This window comes from Hippichthys cyanospilos, chromosome 8, assembly GCF_059441005.1.
Source record: "Hippichthys cyanospilos isolate Australia breed blue-spotted pipefish chromosome 8, RoL_Hcya_1.0, whole genome shotgun sequence".
Taxonomy (NCBI): Eukaryota; Metazoa; Chordata; class Actinopteri; order Syngnathiformes; family Syngnathidae; genus Hippichthys; species Hippichthys cyanospilos.
The window spans coordinates 14,794,276-14,812,966 of NC_142376.1; the positions used below are offsets into that span (position 1 = coordinate 14,794,276).

Genomic DNA, 18,691 nt, shown 5'->3' on the forward strand with positions numbered 1-18,691 from the left:
AGAGAAACTCGAAATAAAAGCATGAATTGCACGCTGAAGAAAAAAAAACGAGCACCACTTAAATGTGCTTTCAAATGCATACATTTTATAGTTTCATGCCATCTCTCATGGTAACAAAATATGGTATCTTCATAAATATGATTATGGTTTGCTAATGTCATTCATGGCTGCAGCTCTAACTGCTACCTGAGTTCTACAGTATCAGCATAGCTCTTGAAGTGCATACATGCAATTTTTCCTTATTGGTGATGCACATGCAGTGTTATGTATTTAATTTAGCATACTCTATGCTATGGTTATAAAGTCACAAGAATCATATGATTTTTCATTGTACAACAAGAGTTAATGATATATGTGTGACTATCATTATATTACAGTCCGATACAAAGGCAACATTTACAACAGTTGTCTTACATAGCAGAAGTTCTCCAATGTGCATAATTCCATTCATTGTGCTTGAAAAGCATTTTTACGACAACATTAGATTTTGCATTAAAATACCTCACAAATAGTTCCATTGGTGAAGCAATACAAAATAAGATTCACCCTGTTTACCTCAAATTTGTAGCTTATCTAAAACAAAAAGGAAGAAATCAATACATGGCACAAATTGACATCAAGGCAACAGTGGCTCAAGTATAATCCAAGTGAATATGGACGTCCTGCAAATGCACAACTTACATGTGAAACACATCACACGCCATAATGCATTACTGTGAGTATAGTATTGCTTGAAAAGCCAACAAGTAACGAGAATGGAGTTCAATCTGCCATGCTCGGCAGGCGACAAACACCTCCTTCGATGGCCAAGGACTGACCAGGAACTGTCCCAGGTGGTAATCTGGATATGTGCGTCTGTAAGGAACACATATGAAGACAACAAGAGATGTACATCAAAGGTGACTAAACGCACAGACGAACAGCCATTTATGCACTGAATCACACCTAAGGAGAATTTTTTTTTGGGGGGTGGCCTGCCATGCATGTTTTTTGGCGTTTGGAAGGAAGCTGGAGTGCCCGGAGAGAACCCACGCGAGCTCGGGGAGAACATGCATACTCCACACAGGACGGCCGGAATACGGTATTTTTAACTCGGGTCGCTGAACTGTGAGGCGGATGTGCAACCACTCCGAGACGCCCGAGTTCAATATCAAAAGTAAAGTTAATGTTAGCAAGACTATTTGTACTATTTTGCACTTGGAGTTTATAGTTTGGGTATTGACACAATAACTTAGTCTTAGAATCATATTTATTTGAATCAATTTAGCTATGCTCAGGAACTGTTTTTTTTAAATGTTAGTTTACGCAGATATTAAAGCACGGAAATTTGAATAAAAAAAAGCGGAAAGAATGAATATGATACTTTCTGACCCTTTAAACAGGAAATACGTAGCTTTTCACAATTAACTAATGCAGTTACAAATACATGTACACTTATTATGATTTTTACATTTTAACTCTTAACATTACTTTTAAAGGGGCCGAATCATGGATATCCAACTTTTTGGAGGTGTTACAATGTTAATTTCTCACCCTAAACACCCCTAATGTGTTTTTCCCTTATTGATGTATTTCAAAGAAGTCCTTGTTTATTCTTTATTCTGAGCATTGGAGGAGGAATTACCTCGTACTGTCTCTGCACTGCCCATGCAAGGCGAGATAAATGCACACTTTATCTGACGTTTTTACTTTCATTTTCATTCAGGGGTTGGTGGGGAGATAATTGCACTGAGTTGGCCAAGTAAACAGCGATGTTTTATTCATTATTCACACGGTTTTACTGTAGAAAATGTATAAAATGCAAAATATGTTAGGGAGAGCTTAGCTGGACAATCAACATTTGTAGTACAAAATTCATCCTTGGGGGAACTGTTGTTATGAGTAGTGGTTTCCCGAGTGGACCGATTTGAGAGGAGGAATGGGTGTGTGCTCTATTGATATGGACACATCTTTTGCTTTATTAGCGTTTTTGGCTTCTTCTTTCGCTCTGCCTATGACTCTTATTACTGATAGCTAGCTAAAATGTTAGCTTTTTAGTTGTTGGTGAGAAATCCTGCAGCCCCAAAAAACTCATATTTGATCAAAATGAATAAATAAATAAACAAGTAGTTAAATAAATAAATAATGAACAATGCACCAAAATAAACAGTGAATTGTTTATATGCAGATAATTAACAGTGGAAACCGAAACGTATGACTTTCAGGCTATTTCACGAAACCTTCAGTCTGAAACACTTACTGTAAGTCTTGAGAAAAAATATGAGAAGAAAAAATTTAAATGGATAATAATTTACAAAATTCACCAAAGACACTACAAAAAGTTGGCACATAGGGCAACACAGCTAACTTACTTGCTAAGTGCAAACCAATGAAAAATATATAAGCATACTTAGAACCAAGCACATTATTTACTTTTAAGCAGATTTTAATCAAATTTTAATTCAAACGAAATATATTCCAATTTTTTGCCCATCGGATTTTTCAAAATGTGTCAATTGACAGCAAGCACGGTATATATGAGGAAGCAGGTGAGAAACATAAAGCCATTTCACACTGGTAAATAATATATTAGTGTGATTAAAAAGCAGAGGCTTTAGTCATGCAAACATGTAGGAAACATTGCCATCTAAAGGCTTTTGAAGTGGAACAGAAAGCGTGCCGAAAAGTCAACTTCAGCGTCGTCATCACGTCCCACTCTCAGTTGAGGCTGCTGCTAAGGCTTGGTTCATGCTTGACTACAACAGAAGTAGAGAATCTTAGGACAGTACATTAAAACAATTGAAATTCTTTTTAGCTTTTCTTAACAGACCCTTCATCTCTCCCCTGTGTGCGTGCTCCCCAGGAGTTGTTTAGGGTATTTAGTTGATGGTAGTCTTTTTCAGCTGAATAAAGTGTTTGTCCCGGCAAACTTCCATAAGCAATAGTTTGTCTGCCATGTTTTACACGTGGTGAAGAAATTCCGGAGGGTACGCTTTGCGGAGAATCTGGCCCGTGCGAAGCGGCTTGGTTGCTAAAATGACGTCATTTGATGCGGGGAGCCACGTGGAGCAGGCATAAACCATATCACGATTAAAATTCGATTAATTGTGCAGCCCTAGCCAGACTAAAACAATAGCAATCACTCACTAATAGTTTTTTTTTTTTTTTTTTATGAAATGGTGAACCACTGTAACGTGTGAAAAAAAAAAAACGTGAGCCAGAGGTTTGGTCACAGTAGTGGCAGAAATTGGGTGACGGTGCAATATAACTTGTCAAAAGCACAACTTTACGCACTTCGAATGCTTTGACAAGCTAAAGTACCAAGGCCACAAATGAATTACTTTGCAGGTCAGTTTGTTGATCAAATGTGACCACTGTGCACATTAAAGGCAGCTGACCGTCAAACTCACAGAATGTGCAGTGTTTGATGTCTTGCGGTCTCCTACTCTGTCTCCAGACAGCTGTTGAACATCGGTGCAGACTCAAATCAACGTTTGGTTTAATAAACACAGTGTGACATCGGCTGATGTTTTTGATCTGGAACATTAGGTTAGAGCTCATCTCCATTTATCTGTTTGACTGTTAAATGACACTTGGATGGTTTATTTGTGGGTGGGGGGGGGGGGGGGGGGGGGGGGTAGTAATATGTCGTCCTTAAGTAATCAAAAGTATCAGAAATAACAAAGAGAAACACAGCCAACTGAATTTGCCTGACATCACATCTCCAGTTGCAGGACCATCCATCTCTATAACATTCTTTTAGTAAAGGCCAAGAGTAGACTTTGACCCCTGGGGGCAACTGTCATACACTGGAACATCACCCAGACAAGGCTACACACACAGATGGCAACACTCTCGGGGGTTATTATGCCTCCAATGCAACCTTCTGTATTCATCTTTTTCCCTTCATCTTTTGTGGATGGGTTTTGAGAACAGCCATTTTAAATCTGTTTCAAGTGAAGGTTCAAAGCAGAGTCATAATCAACTTAAGGTGCTTTCATGTCAGAACAGAACCTTTGAAGTCTTAACAATTGAGACTAAATTGAAATGAAATCAAAACACACGCTATTTAGACCGATGGACAGTATAGGATCTATGCATGATAAACATTAACAAAACACCAGCCTGCAACCTGTCATTCGCCTTTGGGAACTTTTAATTTTTGAGGCAACCTGACACAAACACCATAATGAGTGGGCAAGCAAAAAAGAGCCACACAAGTGAGTAAACACACCACAACGCTGACCAGCATGTTGCTCATTCCAACACTGCTTATGTGGTTTCAGGGAGGATGGGTGCTTATGTATAGCCAGTAAATAATCATGCAGTAGCTTTGTGTAAACTAATAAAGTGATGGATGCAGGTGTTAATTACAACTTTCACCACAATTTGAGTTTGCTCTGTTATGTTGACTGTCCGCACTGGAGTAAAATGCACATCAACAGCACAAAACGCCACTTTGCTGTGTTATGGCCAATGGAATGCATCTTTGCATTCTCCTTGGTGGGCTTGAAGATATGTGCCGTTACATGATAGCTATGTAAAGTAAACTGAAAATGAGGAGCTACAAACCAACAGCGTGCTTGCTGTCAAGTTGTCACCCAGTGACACAACCACATGACAAGACAAATAGCTGCACCAAAACATCACATGAAAGGCATAGTTGATCTGAATTTGTGAGTAACAAATAACTTCACGAATGCCTCAAGAGGCAAGACTAGCCACATGCTAACTCTGCAGAGTACGCCAAAAGACACTTTTAGCACGCTGACGATGTCACTGTTTTGTTGTGGCTTTCACATTCTTTGAATCATGTGCTATTTATTACCAAGACTAAATGAATAACAAAAACAAAATGTACAAGAATGAAAGACACTTGTCATGCTTAAAAAAAACAAAACTACACAATATCAAAGGGACTTGCATTGCATGCTATCCGACTATCTCTGGTCTAAGTTTGCACGGCGAAAGCTTTATAGTGGTAATGATGTCCAGGAAGAGGGAAAAGTGCCTAGGTGGGGGGTGGGGGGGGGGAGCAACATATTTTACATTTCTCTTTCATCTGCGCCATCATGATACAGTACAAGCCATGGGGGGGGGGGGATAAGTGTATGCAGTGTTGCTGCTTTTCTATGCAACTCAAATTTGAGGCTCTAATATCCAGTTCAAGTGTAAAGGTGCATTTATATGAAGAAAATTTGACAGTATGAAGCATCTCACGCTGAATAAACACAATATTGCACTGCAGTTCAGCAAACCTAAAAAATGAATTCCTAGGTCATTTGTCTAACCTGAATTCCAAAGTCGGCTGAAGCACAGTATACAGTATTTCTCCGCCCAAAGTAGATGTGTCATATAAAGAAGGGGATCGTTCCTTCTGCCACCTAACTCATCACACTGCATAAAATATATGACTTGATATTATCCACAAAGTTCAGTTGATGTCATTTGACATGCAAAAGTATAGAAAATTGTGAGCACATGCCAGGGGTAAATGAGGGGGGCACAGACTGCCTTAAAGCACCTGCTAAACATCCACAATCTCATTTGACCTGCAAAAACAACAACTGATACTTTGTAATAAAATGTTACCATGTCTATGAAGTCATCATTGTATCTGCATATTGGGAACTGTTCAATAGCATGAGTGTACTATACCTCCCAATGACATTTTAGTCACACATCAAATAAAGCAGAGACATTTTCCGACAAAAGTTTTTAATTGATGCCCTTTTCTGTGACCTAAACACACAGGGGGAAACTGATGCCCTTCATTTTGGCATTCATTCAGTGGACAATGTGTTGGCAGTGTTTAGAGGCCCAGCAGAGAAGCAAAGGCTCAGGTTTTGTTTTGCACCCACAATGTTGGCTTAAAAGTACTGGGCAGCCAGCTGCTTTGGCATGCAGATGGTCAAAGAAACAGATGCACGTATAAGCTTTGCTGCCCCGCTCCTTCAACTTGATGTCGCTAACAGTGCAATGATTTTGTTTAAGTGTTTAATATCAATGCTGCAAATAGTCACGACATGAATTACCGTGTATAATCATTAACATTAGTATTATCTGGATGAGAAAGAAAATGCTGCATTGTCCAACAAACCAGATAAATGTATAAGAAATTATACTTCCTTCAACCAGCTGGTATGGTATCTTGAGTTTGTTTAAGTCCTGAAAGGGAGGTGGTGTACCAAGACAGATAGCCCAAAAGACATGAGTGAAACGACGTGCAGTGAAGCAATGCTCAGCAGGACATAGCACTAATGCTTTGAAATCTGAGCCAACCTTGAACAACAGTGGCCTTTCCCCATTCGGAGTGAAGGATTCATAGGCCAAACAAATCAATGTGATCAGTACTCAAAGCCATGAAGCCACCGTGTTCAAACACTGTTGAAAAACTACACTGACTCAAACAGAATTGGTTCTTTAAAATTGCGACTGAAAGCTAATGTAATATGAATTAAAAAAAAAAAGTAAAAATAAAAACTAAACAACAATGACAGTAATAAAGGGACCAAAATGACAAACTAGATCAAACAAACCTGCAGCATGGGAGTAGATATGGTAGATTGACTAGGCACCGACTGCATCCCCATCATTAATTTTCAGAGGTGCAGGCTGAAATTCAAACAAGAAACTTTACGTCGAAGTTATATACAAAGTTCTCTCAGCTCAAAGGACTGATTTCTTTAGTAGTCAAATATTTCCAGACATTACTCTTCAATCCAGACCACCTTCTGTTATTGGATGTACTATATAGTTTCTGCTTTTGGCAAGTCTTCCATAGTCAATTTCTGACAAGGTCCGTGCAAATTATGAATTTTACCAGCAAGCTGACGACATTGCAAGTCATTGAACCAATTCAAATGAAAAGCATCATGATCAGTCTTTCTTCTGCTGCACTGTTTCACTTTTGCTCTTTAGGCTTGCATGTCTTTTTGTGCTATGATAAAATAGTTCGGACAGCACATCTGGAAACTGGGATCGATCAGCTGCCAAATTTCTGCCTTTGCAAGTCCTTGGTGTTCACTTTGTATTTTGTTTCTATGGTTACTTTGCATGCTTTCATATGATTAGGTGAGTGTTGGTATGTTCTATGGCTAACTGCAACAGTTTTATACTGCCCTACTCCCTTTCATTATTACCCACATAAGGTAGCTCTCAAATTATAATGTGTGAGAATGCAGCAAAAAACAGTCATTTTGGCCAGAAGATACTAAGAATACTAGCAAAATTGACTGTCGAAAAAAACAAAAACAAACTATTACATAACCTCAGAATTATCAGGAACTTAAACACAAATTATTTTATACAATACAAACTCTAGTCAGGTGACTGCCAATCTCTATGCCATTATTGTGCCATGGCAGGTTAGTGTTGAGTGAGAGATCAAATATGCTGAAGGAAGTCATTCACCTTTAATTGGTCTAATAATTGTTTTTTTTATTTTATACAAATAATTTATCTTTTCTTGGTCTTCTATTATTTCTATTATTCACTATTATTATTTGTGATTATCTCAATGATTAGAAAGTGCTTAAATTATAAGCGTATCAGTTTTTTTGCACATATGGATATATTTCTTTGGGTTTAATAATATAGAATAATTGTTGGCTAAGTGTGGGACATGAAAAACTACTTCATGTCCAAGTAAACTCCGTTACAAAAACTCAATTACAAACAGAAGGTAAATCAAGTTTTCAGCATTTTGCTGAACGTGAGAAGACATCATTTGCAGGGTGACACAATTTAATAGCGCTCACCTTTGCTTTGCTGTCTTGAGCAGACATGTAGCCTACGCACATGCTTTCTGTGGTGTGGCTCCATAAGAACTCCACTGGACAAACATAAAAATTGGTAACAAATGAAAAAAATATTAAATATAGCATACTTATAATATAACAGGGATGCTCAAATAATAACTTAGGTACAGAATTCAAGCAGTGTTAAAACAACATAGTTGACAGATGCCCCAACCCACACACACACACACACACACACACACACACACACGCACACCCACACACACCCACACACAAACACACAAAAAGAAGATTTTTCCTGTGCACAAAAAAAAAAAAAAAATACAGGTAGAGAAACTAGATCCACCAACACAATCAGCCAAAAATGAGGCACATTCAGAAGGCCTGCTTAACTCAAGATTAGCATTGATTCCGTAGTGGGAGGTCTTCATGAGATCTGAGAGGAAGGGTGAGAAACTGGAGCCTGATTGTGCAAGTTAAAGAAGACCACCCGCCAGGAAAGCTGGGGTGAAGACCCCACCACCTGATGACCACACCTCACTAATCCAACCCACATCTTCTTTCTATTTTATTGTCCAATGACAGATTAAGATTTGCAGTAACATTTTTGACTAACCCAGACACAGGCATATGCACAGAATTCAAGAATGAAATACCATATCTCACCTAGAGAACCCTGAACATTTGTAGATGACTGAGGTTCCGCACATCTGCAGCACCGCAAGACAATTACTCCACCCAAAACTCGATCTTCACTGGCCAGAAAAGGTGAACCTTTGTGTACAAAATGTAATATATTTTAATGGCAAATATTACCTTCAAATATTCCTTAGAATGTCAAATGAAACTGAAAACACACAAACAAAACTTTAAGATTATCCTTCAATAAAAATTAAATTACTGCCAATTATCTGACATACTATATTTAATGTGCAAACCTTTAAATAAAATGTCAAATATTTGCCTAAAGGTTGAATAAAAATGTCCCTGTAATTGTATTTTTATTCTATAACATGAGAGGCTATTCATTGTTCAAAGCATAGCAGTGAAGCGTATACTACCTTATTGCTTACCATTGTTTATACACAAACTGTCATAAACGCCATACATGCATTTGAGCTTGTCTTTGGGAGGAGCTATGTCATGAAAAAATCTTTCTAGTGTAGAACTAATGCAAACGAAAACAATGTGACATAGTCTGAGTCAGAAGCCTACATGTTATAGAAACCATTACTGCAGCTGGAACGAAATTTATTCCAAATTGCTTGAAAAGGGACAGCTGAATTAATGTAAACTGGTTTCACACAACAGGTCTAAGTGTGTCAGTGTAAGAGATTAATAACAGAGCCTAAGTGGTACAGATTCATGGTCATCGGCTAAGTACACCAAGCCAAACGTTATAAAATGGAACACTTCTGAAAATAAAACAAATGTATCCATGTCATGAACAAGCAATCCATCATGATGCATGGGGCATTCAACGGCCAACATTTTCTTTTGATACAGGTCTTCTCGATGGGGGCTACCAACATCTGTTAGTCACATCTCTCTGCTTATCCTATTTGAAAATCATTGCTTTTCCACACACTTATTCAGGAAAATGTAAATCAAAGCTACATATGTGGAACTCACTGATGAACTTGTTTTGCATAGCTTCCAACAGCGCCTGATGGGCATCTTCAGACTGCATGGCAGCAGAGCATTCCCGTGCCAGCATGGTGCGAATCAGATGCTCTCCACAGCCTGCATGAGACAAAACACACCTGAATATGTTAGAACATCTCACCTGCATTTTAGCTAATGTTCAAGACATTTGTAATGCCCCTTTTGCTGTGTTCTCAGCTGCATCCTTATACATTTGGTCTTAAGATCATTCATGTACTGTATATACATCTATTTCACAAATACAAAAAACGTTTAAGGTGTTTGCTTGTATAGCACAAAAACCATGTCGGGTAAACAAAATTAAAGTTTACTATTATCATTATTACTATTATGGCACCACTGGCTAACAGTGGGGGGTTGAACAGAAACAGATGTTGGTGAACATGAGTGACCGCCTGCCAAATGTAACACTAACAACTTTATCTGTAAAGTCTGACTGTATATTTTCATATTCTTAAATTCTAGGAAAACAAATCTGCGGGATATATAAAAGCTGTGTATAAAACTGAGTGTGAACATGTTATTCATGCCAAAACCTCTGAATTATTTTAAAGCTGTTCACTCTTGTTGCATGTGGTTTTGGTATGGCGTCCAAGGAATGAAACTGAAATAACGTGCACATATTTTAAGCAAAGGATCTATAAAAAGCATTGGACCATTGGTATAAGTGTCTCAAATTACAAGCTAAAGCTTTTACGGAAAAATATAGCAGGTGTATTTTCTGTACAGGATACTTACATACCAAAATTAAAAACAACACATTTTTGTTTAATTGCAGAAAAGAAAAGGGAAATACAAATCGAGTTTACTCACACGAGCATTTGTGGTGACTGACAACAAGATGAAAAAACATGTTGAACTTCATTGAGGGTAGAGCCATTTTGTTCATGTAAAATACAGTTCTGCAACTGTGGAGAGCAAATGGCCCTAGATTGTTATGCTCTTATCTAATGAGAAGCAGTATGTCAGTTTGGCCAGATTTGGCCTATGGCCTATGTTATTGCGTGTAATATGTAGAGTTAGGCGTTCAAACATTTATCACGGCAGCACACAATTAAACTAGTATTGCAACGCCATCAGAAACAAATGTAGGAAAATCGAGGAGTAAATTGTGACAGCCAGCAGCAGCAGCAAAAAGTCAACAGTTACACACTGTTCTTTTAAGGGCCACAACAAAGTGTGAGGGACATATTACAAATCAAAACACAATAGAGGAGAAGGTGGTGAGGGACCAAGTGAATGACAGAGAGTGAGGATCAAACATCCCCTATGTCAGCATGAAAACTATTGTTTTTCCTAGTTCTTTTGATGGGGCTGGCTTTCATACGAGGAAATTAAAAACAGGTGATGTACTGGAACCCCACATTGTACTCTCTATCCCTTTAACATCCCCATAAAGAGTTTCAGCCAACATCAGAGACTGGCCAACATTATAGAGGAAAAAGAGGATCTCGTAGAAACACTGTGCATAATACTATACTTACACTTCATCAACTTAAAAAATATAATGCATTAACATTGTGACATAAATAATATATTGCACTTGTTGTACAGAGTATGCAGGGAATTAGCTTGAAAAACATTTCAGTTTTGATTACTGAGAATAAGTTTCGGTTAAAAACTTTACACTATTAAGCCATTAATTACTTCAGTTTTATGAAGAAAATGCGAAGTGAAATAGCATAAACAAAAGCAACAACTAGTCCAAGGTACTACAACTGGAAATAAAGTTTACATTTTATGGAGAGTTATGTTGCGAATCTTTAACTTTACAAGACATCCTGAAAACAAACCTGGATTTTGTTGCACTACAGTGGCTACACACACTTTTTTTTAATCCATAGCAGGTGGCCCTTGCTGAATGTCACTGTAAATTCAAAGTGCCTTGCAAGGCACCTGGCCTACAGATGACTAACAATGTGCAGAGAAAGATGACTCAATCATCCAAGGAAGTGACTGATGAAAATCACTCAGTGAGAATGTTTGGAGGTCATCGGAAAGAATTATCAAGCCTTTTAAAGTTTGACTCATTGGAGCCAAATAACAGGCTCAAATACAATTATCTGGTTCTGATTCATATCGTCACTAAATCGAAATGTGGGGCTTGTGGTGAACATTAAACATGATAGGAAGAGCGGTACAGACACGCGCATGAAGTAGACAGTTGTAGAAATAGTAGTGTGTTTTACCTGAGGTACTAACTGCTGTTGAATAACGGTTCATGTTACATGCATTTTCAGCCCAGCAGCCACAACCATAATGAGCAGCCTGCAATAAGGCAGATCAAGACATGTAAAGCAAAAAAAAAAACCCAAACAAACAAAAAAAACATTTTTGGTATGTCATGTCAGTGCTTCATTCCTGTAAACTCTCTAAACAAGACTTCCCCTTATGTTATTTTTATTTATTTATTTTTTAAAATAAGGCTTTTTTTTAACCAGAGGTAAAATTACAAATGTGTTTAATACAGCTGTGGCAGCTAAAGTTTTTTGTCACTTGATTCACATGTTGTCTGTCATCAAGGCACTGGCGTGTCAGCATTTCATAAAAACAATTTTTTTTTACCAGTTTTATATTAGAGCATATACCGCTAATTACGAAAAATAGAAAAAAACAAAGTGACCCAAAAAGTAAATATTTATCAGATGTTGCATAAAGACACCATTAATAGTCTGATAACAAGGTTATTTCTTGCTTAAATGATATTCAATTTGAGCAAGATTAATGTTGCCCTTAACTGTAATGTTTAATAACCACGTTGTCCTAGCATATGAGCAACTCCTTAGATACTGATGTGAGTTAATAATTAAGTCATCAGTCCATATGTGGGTGCTATTTTTACAATTTTCTTTCAATTGGAATTTATTTTCAATTGCCTATAAAATTGATTTACTCTGATATGAATAATTCAAATGATTAAATGTTTTGAATGTTGAACTTTTTTTCTTTCAGTTGACTCAAGCAGATCACAGTTTATGGTCATTGTGGGAAAGGTTCTTATTACAAAAAGAGAAACAAAGTGAATAACAAACATGGGAAGTAACACAACATTGAATTCCTGTGGCAATACTTTTGTCATGACTGTACATGTAAAAATGGTATTAGTCTAACTTGAAGCAGGATATTTTTTTGACAACCTGTAGCCTGCCAAAAACCCCAAATCCCTTGATTTAGCTTTTTTTTGGTCAGATAGTCCCGCTAAAGCACCATATTACTAGGCCAAATGACAACATACTTTAACAATCCCAACAATCAATGCAAATGTGCGGCAAATGAACTAAAGCCATATAGAGATTACATCAGCAGACTGAGTACACTTGATTTTTCAGCAGCTGCACAATGATGAAAAGAATGATGAAAAATGAAAAGATGTCATTTTTACTTTTTTATGTATTTATTTTCAAGTAAACCAGAATTATGAAAGCTTGATTCACACCCTTGAGATATCTATAAAAAAAAACAAAAAACTAAAAACTTTTATTACCTGGCCAACTCTGCCTGGATGTTTCATGGCCAGACCTCCACTGGAAACCGCTGCAGCTACATTGCCTTGCATGTCAACGACAACGGCTCCAACAGTATCAAGGCACTCTGAACCATTTTCCTACACCACAGGAAAAGATTAGCAGTGAGGAATTGTTCGAAATTTGTGAAATACATCTATTTGACAGTTGATCCAGCTTGAAGAATCGTGGATAAAATCATCCATCGAGCCATCCATCTAACCATACATCCCTTATCTTCACTACTGTAGGGTTGCTGGCATGCTGGTGCATATCCCAGCTGTCTTCGTCCAGTAGGCGGGGGACACACTAGAAGTGGTTGCCAGTCAATTGCAATAAAATGGTGAAGCTTGCGGTAAAAATATATGTGAGTGGCCAGATATTATTTTTTGGGTTGGTCAGGTGCTGATCAGATTTGGAAGAATTGTAGTGTGAAGTGACATAAACAGGAACTACTGTGTAGTAAAATTATTCCATGAGTAATTTTATTTAAAGAAAGTTTAACGGGAGCCTGTGGTTTTGCAAACTACACACGAGTTGCATTCATTCACACATACAGTATTTGACAAGCGTTGAATGAATCACTCTTTCATGCTCTTCAAATTTAATTCATTATGTCAAGACAAGTCCTCCCTGATTGCGGTATCCCTTAGGCACCGATTTAAAACAACCTTCATGAGGTTGAAAATCAAGCCATTAGATCAGCATGTGATGCACTTATAAACCCGAGCAAAATATTAAATACACAATTTTTTTACTAGCTCATGTTATGACTAGACCAAAGAGATCAGAACATAAGAGTATTACAGCAATTTCTGGCTACATCGCAGTTCGGTGATTGTGGCTACACCCTATTGCAGGGGTCACCAATGTGGTGCCTGCAGGCACCGGGTAGCCCCCCGAGTATCACATTTGTAGCCCGCAGACCTGTTCTGCAAATAATTTACAAGTGATAGAACATTGTGATTTTCTAGGAATTTTACTAACGATTATGCATATGACATATACATTACATATTACACTTGATTTACATATATTCTACAGCTGTTTCTTAATTATTGTGAGAAGTCAATAACATGATCAGGGTCTTCACATTAGCTGGTAGCCTATCATATTACTCAGTACCAACGAAGTAACTCTTCTAACACACACACTTTATGAAGGAGATGTGCTAAGCACTAACCCAATGCACCAATCTAAACATATTTGCCATATTATTTACTGGGATGTCACGAGTGGAAAAGCAACTACACATTATTTAAATGAGCTTCTTTCTTTTGTTATATCGACAATCTACTATAGGTAATACTACTCACATTTCCACTTGATTGTCGTTTCTTTTTTGTATGTCCTGTGTCCATTTTCTCAGCCAGCTCCATTTTTCTTTTGTTCCGCTTGTAAGCAGACAGACTGAACTCTTTATGTGATTAAATACATAGACAAACAGAGACAGACATAGAAAGTAAGAAAGAAAGAAACTGATTTGTCTGAACCCCCACATCAGGATTCACACGGTGTGTTAATCTTTTATGAAAATATTACTTCAGAAAAATACTCACTAGTGGCCATTTTCTCTGAAGGGCAGGGTGGGACACCATGGCTAATGGCCCAGTCGTGTGCTCCCCTTCCCACTAAAAAGCTGGCAAAGAAATCATTGATGATGATCAAAAAGTAGAAATACAGTCCTGCACACCATTTTTGGCATCCCTTCATTTTTTACATATTCTCTCTCAGAAACTCTCCGATGGTATTTTTTCACACTCTGTCTTAGCAAACTTTTTTAAGCTATTTAATGTTTGCAGGCGTCTTTTCCCCATTTGCAAACTTCAGCTCATACCAAAGACTTGCAATAGAATTGAGATCAGGACTCACTGTTTCGCATTTTAAAACCATACATTTCCTTTTGGGCCATTCCTGTGTGCTTTTGAATGTCTGCCTTGGGATCTTTGTATTGTTGGATGACCCATGATCAGATGTCGCAGAGCAGCCCTACAGCATTATGCATCCTCCATCATGATTAACTGTTGGGAGGGTGTTCTGTTTCCTTGTATGCTTCATTGCACCGTCCATAAACTGTTGGGTGTGCAGTCTCAAAACGCAATTTTTTGTTTTCATCTGTCCACAGCGCATTTACATTCCTTGGCAAATAATAGTTGTTTCTTTTAATGTCTTTGCCGCAAAGGTGTCTTCCTTCGTCATCACCCATTGAGCACTATTTGGTTTACTGTGCGTTAAATGGTACTTGATGAAACCATAACCCCTGACCATTCCAAGTTTGTCTTAAAGTCTTTGGATGTTAGACGTGATGTTTATTCCACTATTGGCATCAACCCTCAGAAACATCTGCCATCAATTTTCTCTTTCGTTCACTTTAAGGAAGACTCTTGACAGTTCCATGCTGATGAAACTTCTTTATAATACCATTATGCATTGTACGTAAAAGAATACCAAGGTCTTAGGAGATCGCCTTATAACAGTTGGAGGTTTTGTGTCTTGCAAATTATCACACTTCTGATGTCTTCAGAAAGTTTCATATTCACCATTGTAACAAAGGGACAAGGGATAAAAAGGCGGCTTTTTAAAAGATTTAAATTAGTTGATTAATTTTACCTGGGCATGGACAGTTTATCAGGAGTGTGTTTCTAATTTGTAAATGACCAAAGTCAAAATGTGACTCTACATGGATTTACAGGAAAGGGCGCCAATACTGTACAAGTGACAAAACATGCTTTAATGTTTTCCCTTTCTTCTTCCATTATTCGTTTAATTTTACTGTTTAGTATTTGCCCTTTTGTGTCAAAAACAGAGTAAAAATGTTCACGTGACTTTTTTCAGACAATATTGCACATTAGGTACATTAACTTAATGGATGCCAATATTGGTGATCAGGGCTGTACAGTATAGTTTATTCATAATACAAACAAAGTATTTGAGGATTATGATTTTCACCAGGGTGGTATTCTGCCAGCTGAAAGTTTTCCTTTCTGCGCTTCACTCAGCAGTCGATTTGCAACTGAGACAGGGTTCTTAATACCTGGAAGGAAGTTATAACGTACTAATAATGGTTTTATACAGACTCATGTTTACACATCTGTATCTGCTCATAATCACAATAATAACAGAGTAAAAACTTACCACTAATCGCACCTACAGCTCCATAATGCAATGATTTCCCATCCATAATACTGGCATCACACTCTATTTCACCTGACAAGTTTATGTTGGAGCCCATGCCTGCATTGGTAAAAGGAGAGTCCTGGGAACACATAAAACATGCAAATTATATTTGACCATAGTGTAGATAAATAATTTGATTTTCTTTCTCATGTCCTTGTAGTATTTGTAGTAGAACCTTTATATGAATTCATTATTCATTTACTAACATGTAGATTGTAAGGTCATGTATGTACTGTATATACAGTATGGCTGTCGTGTTCACGGTCTTCTGTAACCTACTTGAAATAAAGACCTTTGAACAAGCAATTAGGAAAATTCACCTTCTTGCAGCTGCAGATGACATAAGATTCATTGTTCTTTTTTCAACCCTTGCCTGAGGAAAATGATCCCTTACATCACGCAACAGGATATACACAAGACAATCGGGAAATTTAGGAACAAAAAAAAGCTTTTAAGGAAAAATATTCACGAGTTAACTTAAATTCACTTTTTTTTTTTTTAAAGATTAGGGTATTTTTGGGATGTTAGTTTATTAGATAGTAAAAACAGATAGTATATTAAAATAACCAAAGCTGATTTATAACAAACCTACCTCAAGCTCAACCAGCGCTGCAGCCACAGCTTCAACTGCACGTGCCCCTGCTTTGAGCTGGTCGACAGCCTGAAAAAGATTGGCCGTGTAACACTATCAGTAACATATTTTAATTCATAAACTATTGTGGGAAAGATATATAATGTTAATTAAAATAATTAATTAAAACCACGATAAATGCTAATTCAAAGCAGGCAGTCCATCAATTTGTATTATCAACATTTTGTACACCAGTGAATTTGTCTGAATTTTATCATTAAGCTTCATGCATTTTTTCAATAAAACAATTAAGAAAAAATGTCAAAAACCTTGCAATATTCACAAAAGTAAAATATGATGATTAGTTTGTCATGGTGTAATGTATTAATATTTGATCAGTAAAGTAAGAGAGTGAAATTCTAAGGAGACAAGAAAAAGTTTGAAAACACATGTGAGAACATTATTGAAACAGAGTGATTATTTGAAGTACTACAACTTTGGACATGTTCCATTTGTTATGTGTGTATGTGGTATAAGATTCAGGCAAGTTGACAGTAGTACTTACTTGCTGGCAAGCCCTTTTGCATACATGCTTGTACTCCTTTGCCTTGGATTCTGAATGGTAACCCGCACCTGACAAAAAGTGAGAGCTATTGGATGAAAGGTTTTGACCATCAATGAGAAAAAGAATTTACCTGTTAAAAGACTAATTAAGAAGTCTTTAAGATTCAAATCCATTTTGCAAGCACAAAGGGAGCATGCTAATGCTGTGATGACTGTGATTGAAACTCCAATCCTCAGAACTGTGAGGCGGGTGTGTAAACAACTCAATCTAACATTTCAGCTTCTATTCACTTTGTTTTGCCAAAACGTCAATGGAGTCCATACAACTTACCTGCGTGCACTAAAACAAATCCACCAACACCTGGTTTGTGGTTGGTTGTTGATTCCTGCTTGTTGGGCCAAGCATTATCTTTGTAAAGAGTGTATTGTTGCTCTTCAGCAGAGTTTTGTAGACTTTCCATTACCATTACATAACTTGACAAGCCTATTGTGGCCCATCATCTGCATGTGAGGGATACAATTTGCAGGTGAACCTGTCAGGTCAGAGCATAAGGCAATTGAATTGTTACATTAAAACGCCTTCAAAGGTAATTAGTGCTGACAAATATAAAGCCAAAGTTACACTCAAGTTACTTACAGAGACACAAGTACCAAATGCAAGATCCATTACTGAAATTGTGTCTGTATCCCAATATCTACTGAATGTTTACACAGGCTACATCCTTGGGTTGTACGATAGGACAACAATTAGTAACCAATCGGTTGAAAACGTGGGTGACGAACCCACTGTAAAATAAGCAATCCTGAATACAATTCGCTGTTCCAATGAGAATGATCGGTAATATTGTAATTTATTCATGTCTTAAGAGTTGCACTTTGAACACTTCTCAAAAATTGTTTTGAAACTGGAAGACATTGCCAACAATAACATGATTAACTTTCAAAGTTAGAGTACGTCATAATTTTTAAGAATGGTTCCAATCGGAAATAGACATTTTGCTTATTACTGGCAAACCATTTTGCGTCGTGGGTTGCAACAACATGCTAAGAGTGGGCCGACATAAAAACAAAACAATGTCTACTTACAACTTAAATTAGTCTCCCACGAACGAAAAATTTATAATGTGGCATGATCCTAAGACGTACCAACGTTAAATAAACTGTAAAAAAAAAAAATCACAACTCTCACAGACCTCCTTGTTACTTGTCACGTTAGCTGGTTAGCCAAAGCGTCACAGAGTACTTCCGGGTTCACCAACACGTTGCTAAGGAAGTGGAATTGATGCCGACTAAACACGTGACCCAAAAGCATGCTCCCCGAAAAATAAAAAAAACAATTTTGCAAGCTATTTCTTGAGTAAAGGTCTTGGGGTATTTTTTCACGTTATGTACTTCAGTATCAAGTGCAACTTTTTTGACGCTAGATGATTTGTTGGAATTAAAAAACAAAAAACAAAACAAATACACACACA

The 18,691-nt window shown here is 37.4% G+C and overlaps 1 protein-coding gene across 3 annotated transcripts; it reads right to left on the reverse strand.

Annotated features, from left to right (window-relative positions):
* Nucleotides 1-63: 63 nt before the first annotated feature.
* On the reverse strand, nucleotides 64-18,476 carry tasp1 (taspase, threonine aspartase, 1). Of its 3 annotated transcripts, XM_088422279.1 has the most exons (15): nucleotides 18,306-18,449; nucleotides 17,551-17,752; nucleotides 17,221-17,288; nucleotides 16,677-16,745; nucleotides 16,043-16,163; nucleotides 15,857-15,941; nucleotides 14,467-14,546; nucleotides 14,224-14,324; nucleotides 12,889-13,008; nucleotides 11,594-11,672; nucleotides 9,372-9,482; nucleotides 8,406-8,513; nucleotides 7,740-7,813; nucleotides 6,519-6,594; nucleotides 64-855 (listed from the first exon to the last, which is right to left on the reverse strand). In XM_088422279.1, the coding sequence occupies exons 2-14, from the start codon at nucleotides 17,684-17,686 to the stop codon at nucleotides 6,550-6,552; spliced, it is 1,197 nt and encodes a 398-aa protein (XP_088278405.1). In that variant the 5' UTR covers nucleotides 17,687-17,752; nucleotides 18,306-18,449; the 3' UTR covers nucleotides 64-855; nucleotides 6,519-6,549. The 3 variants fall into 3 exon arrangements, with proteins under 3 accessions (XP_088278405.1, XP_088278404.1, XP_088278403.1); XM_088422278.1 differs by lacking the exon at nucleotides 6,519-6,594 and having other exon boundaries at nucleotides 18,413-18,476; XM_088422277.1 differs by lacking the exon at nucleotides 6,519-6,594.
* Between the last annotated feature and the right edge of the window lie 215 nt (nucleotides 18,477-18,691).

Excerpts from the sequence above, each read along its gene's own strand:
- tasp1 (XM_088422278.1), bottom strand. The coding sequence starts at position 17,686 with ATGGTAATGGAAAGTCTACAAAACTCTGCTGAAGAGCAACAATACACT. Across the intron at positions 14,325-14,466 it reads TTCAGAGAAAATGGCCACTA|AGTTCAGTCTGTCTGCTTAC; the intron begins GTGAGTATTTTT and ends AATCACATAAAG. Across the intron at positions 13,009-14,223 it reads AACGACAATCAAGTGGAAAT|GAAAATGGTTCAGAGTGCCT; the intron begins GTGAGTAGTATT and ends CCTGTGGTGTAG.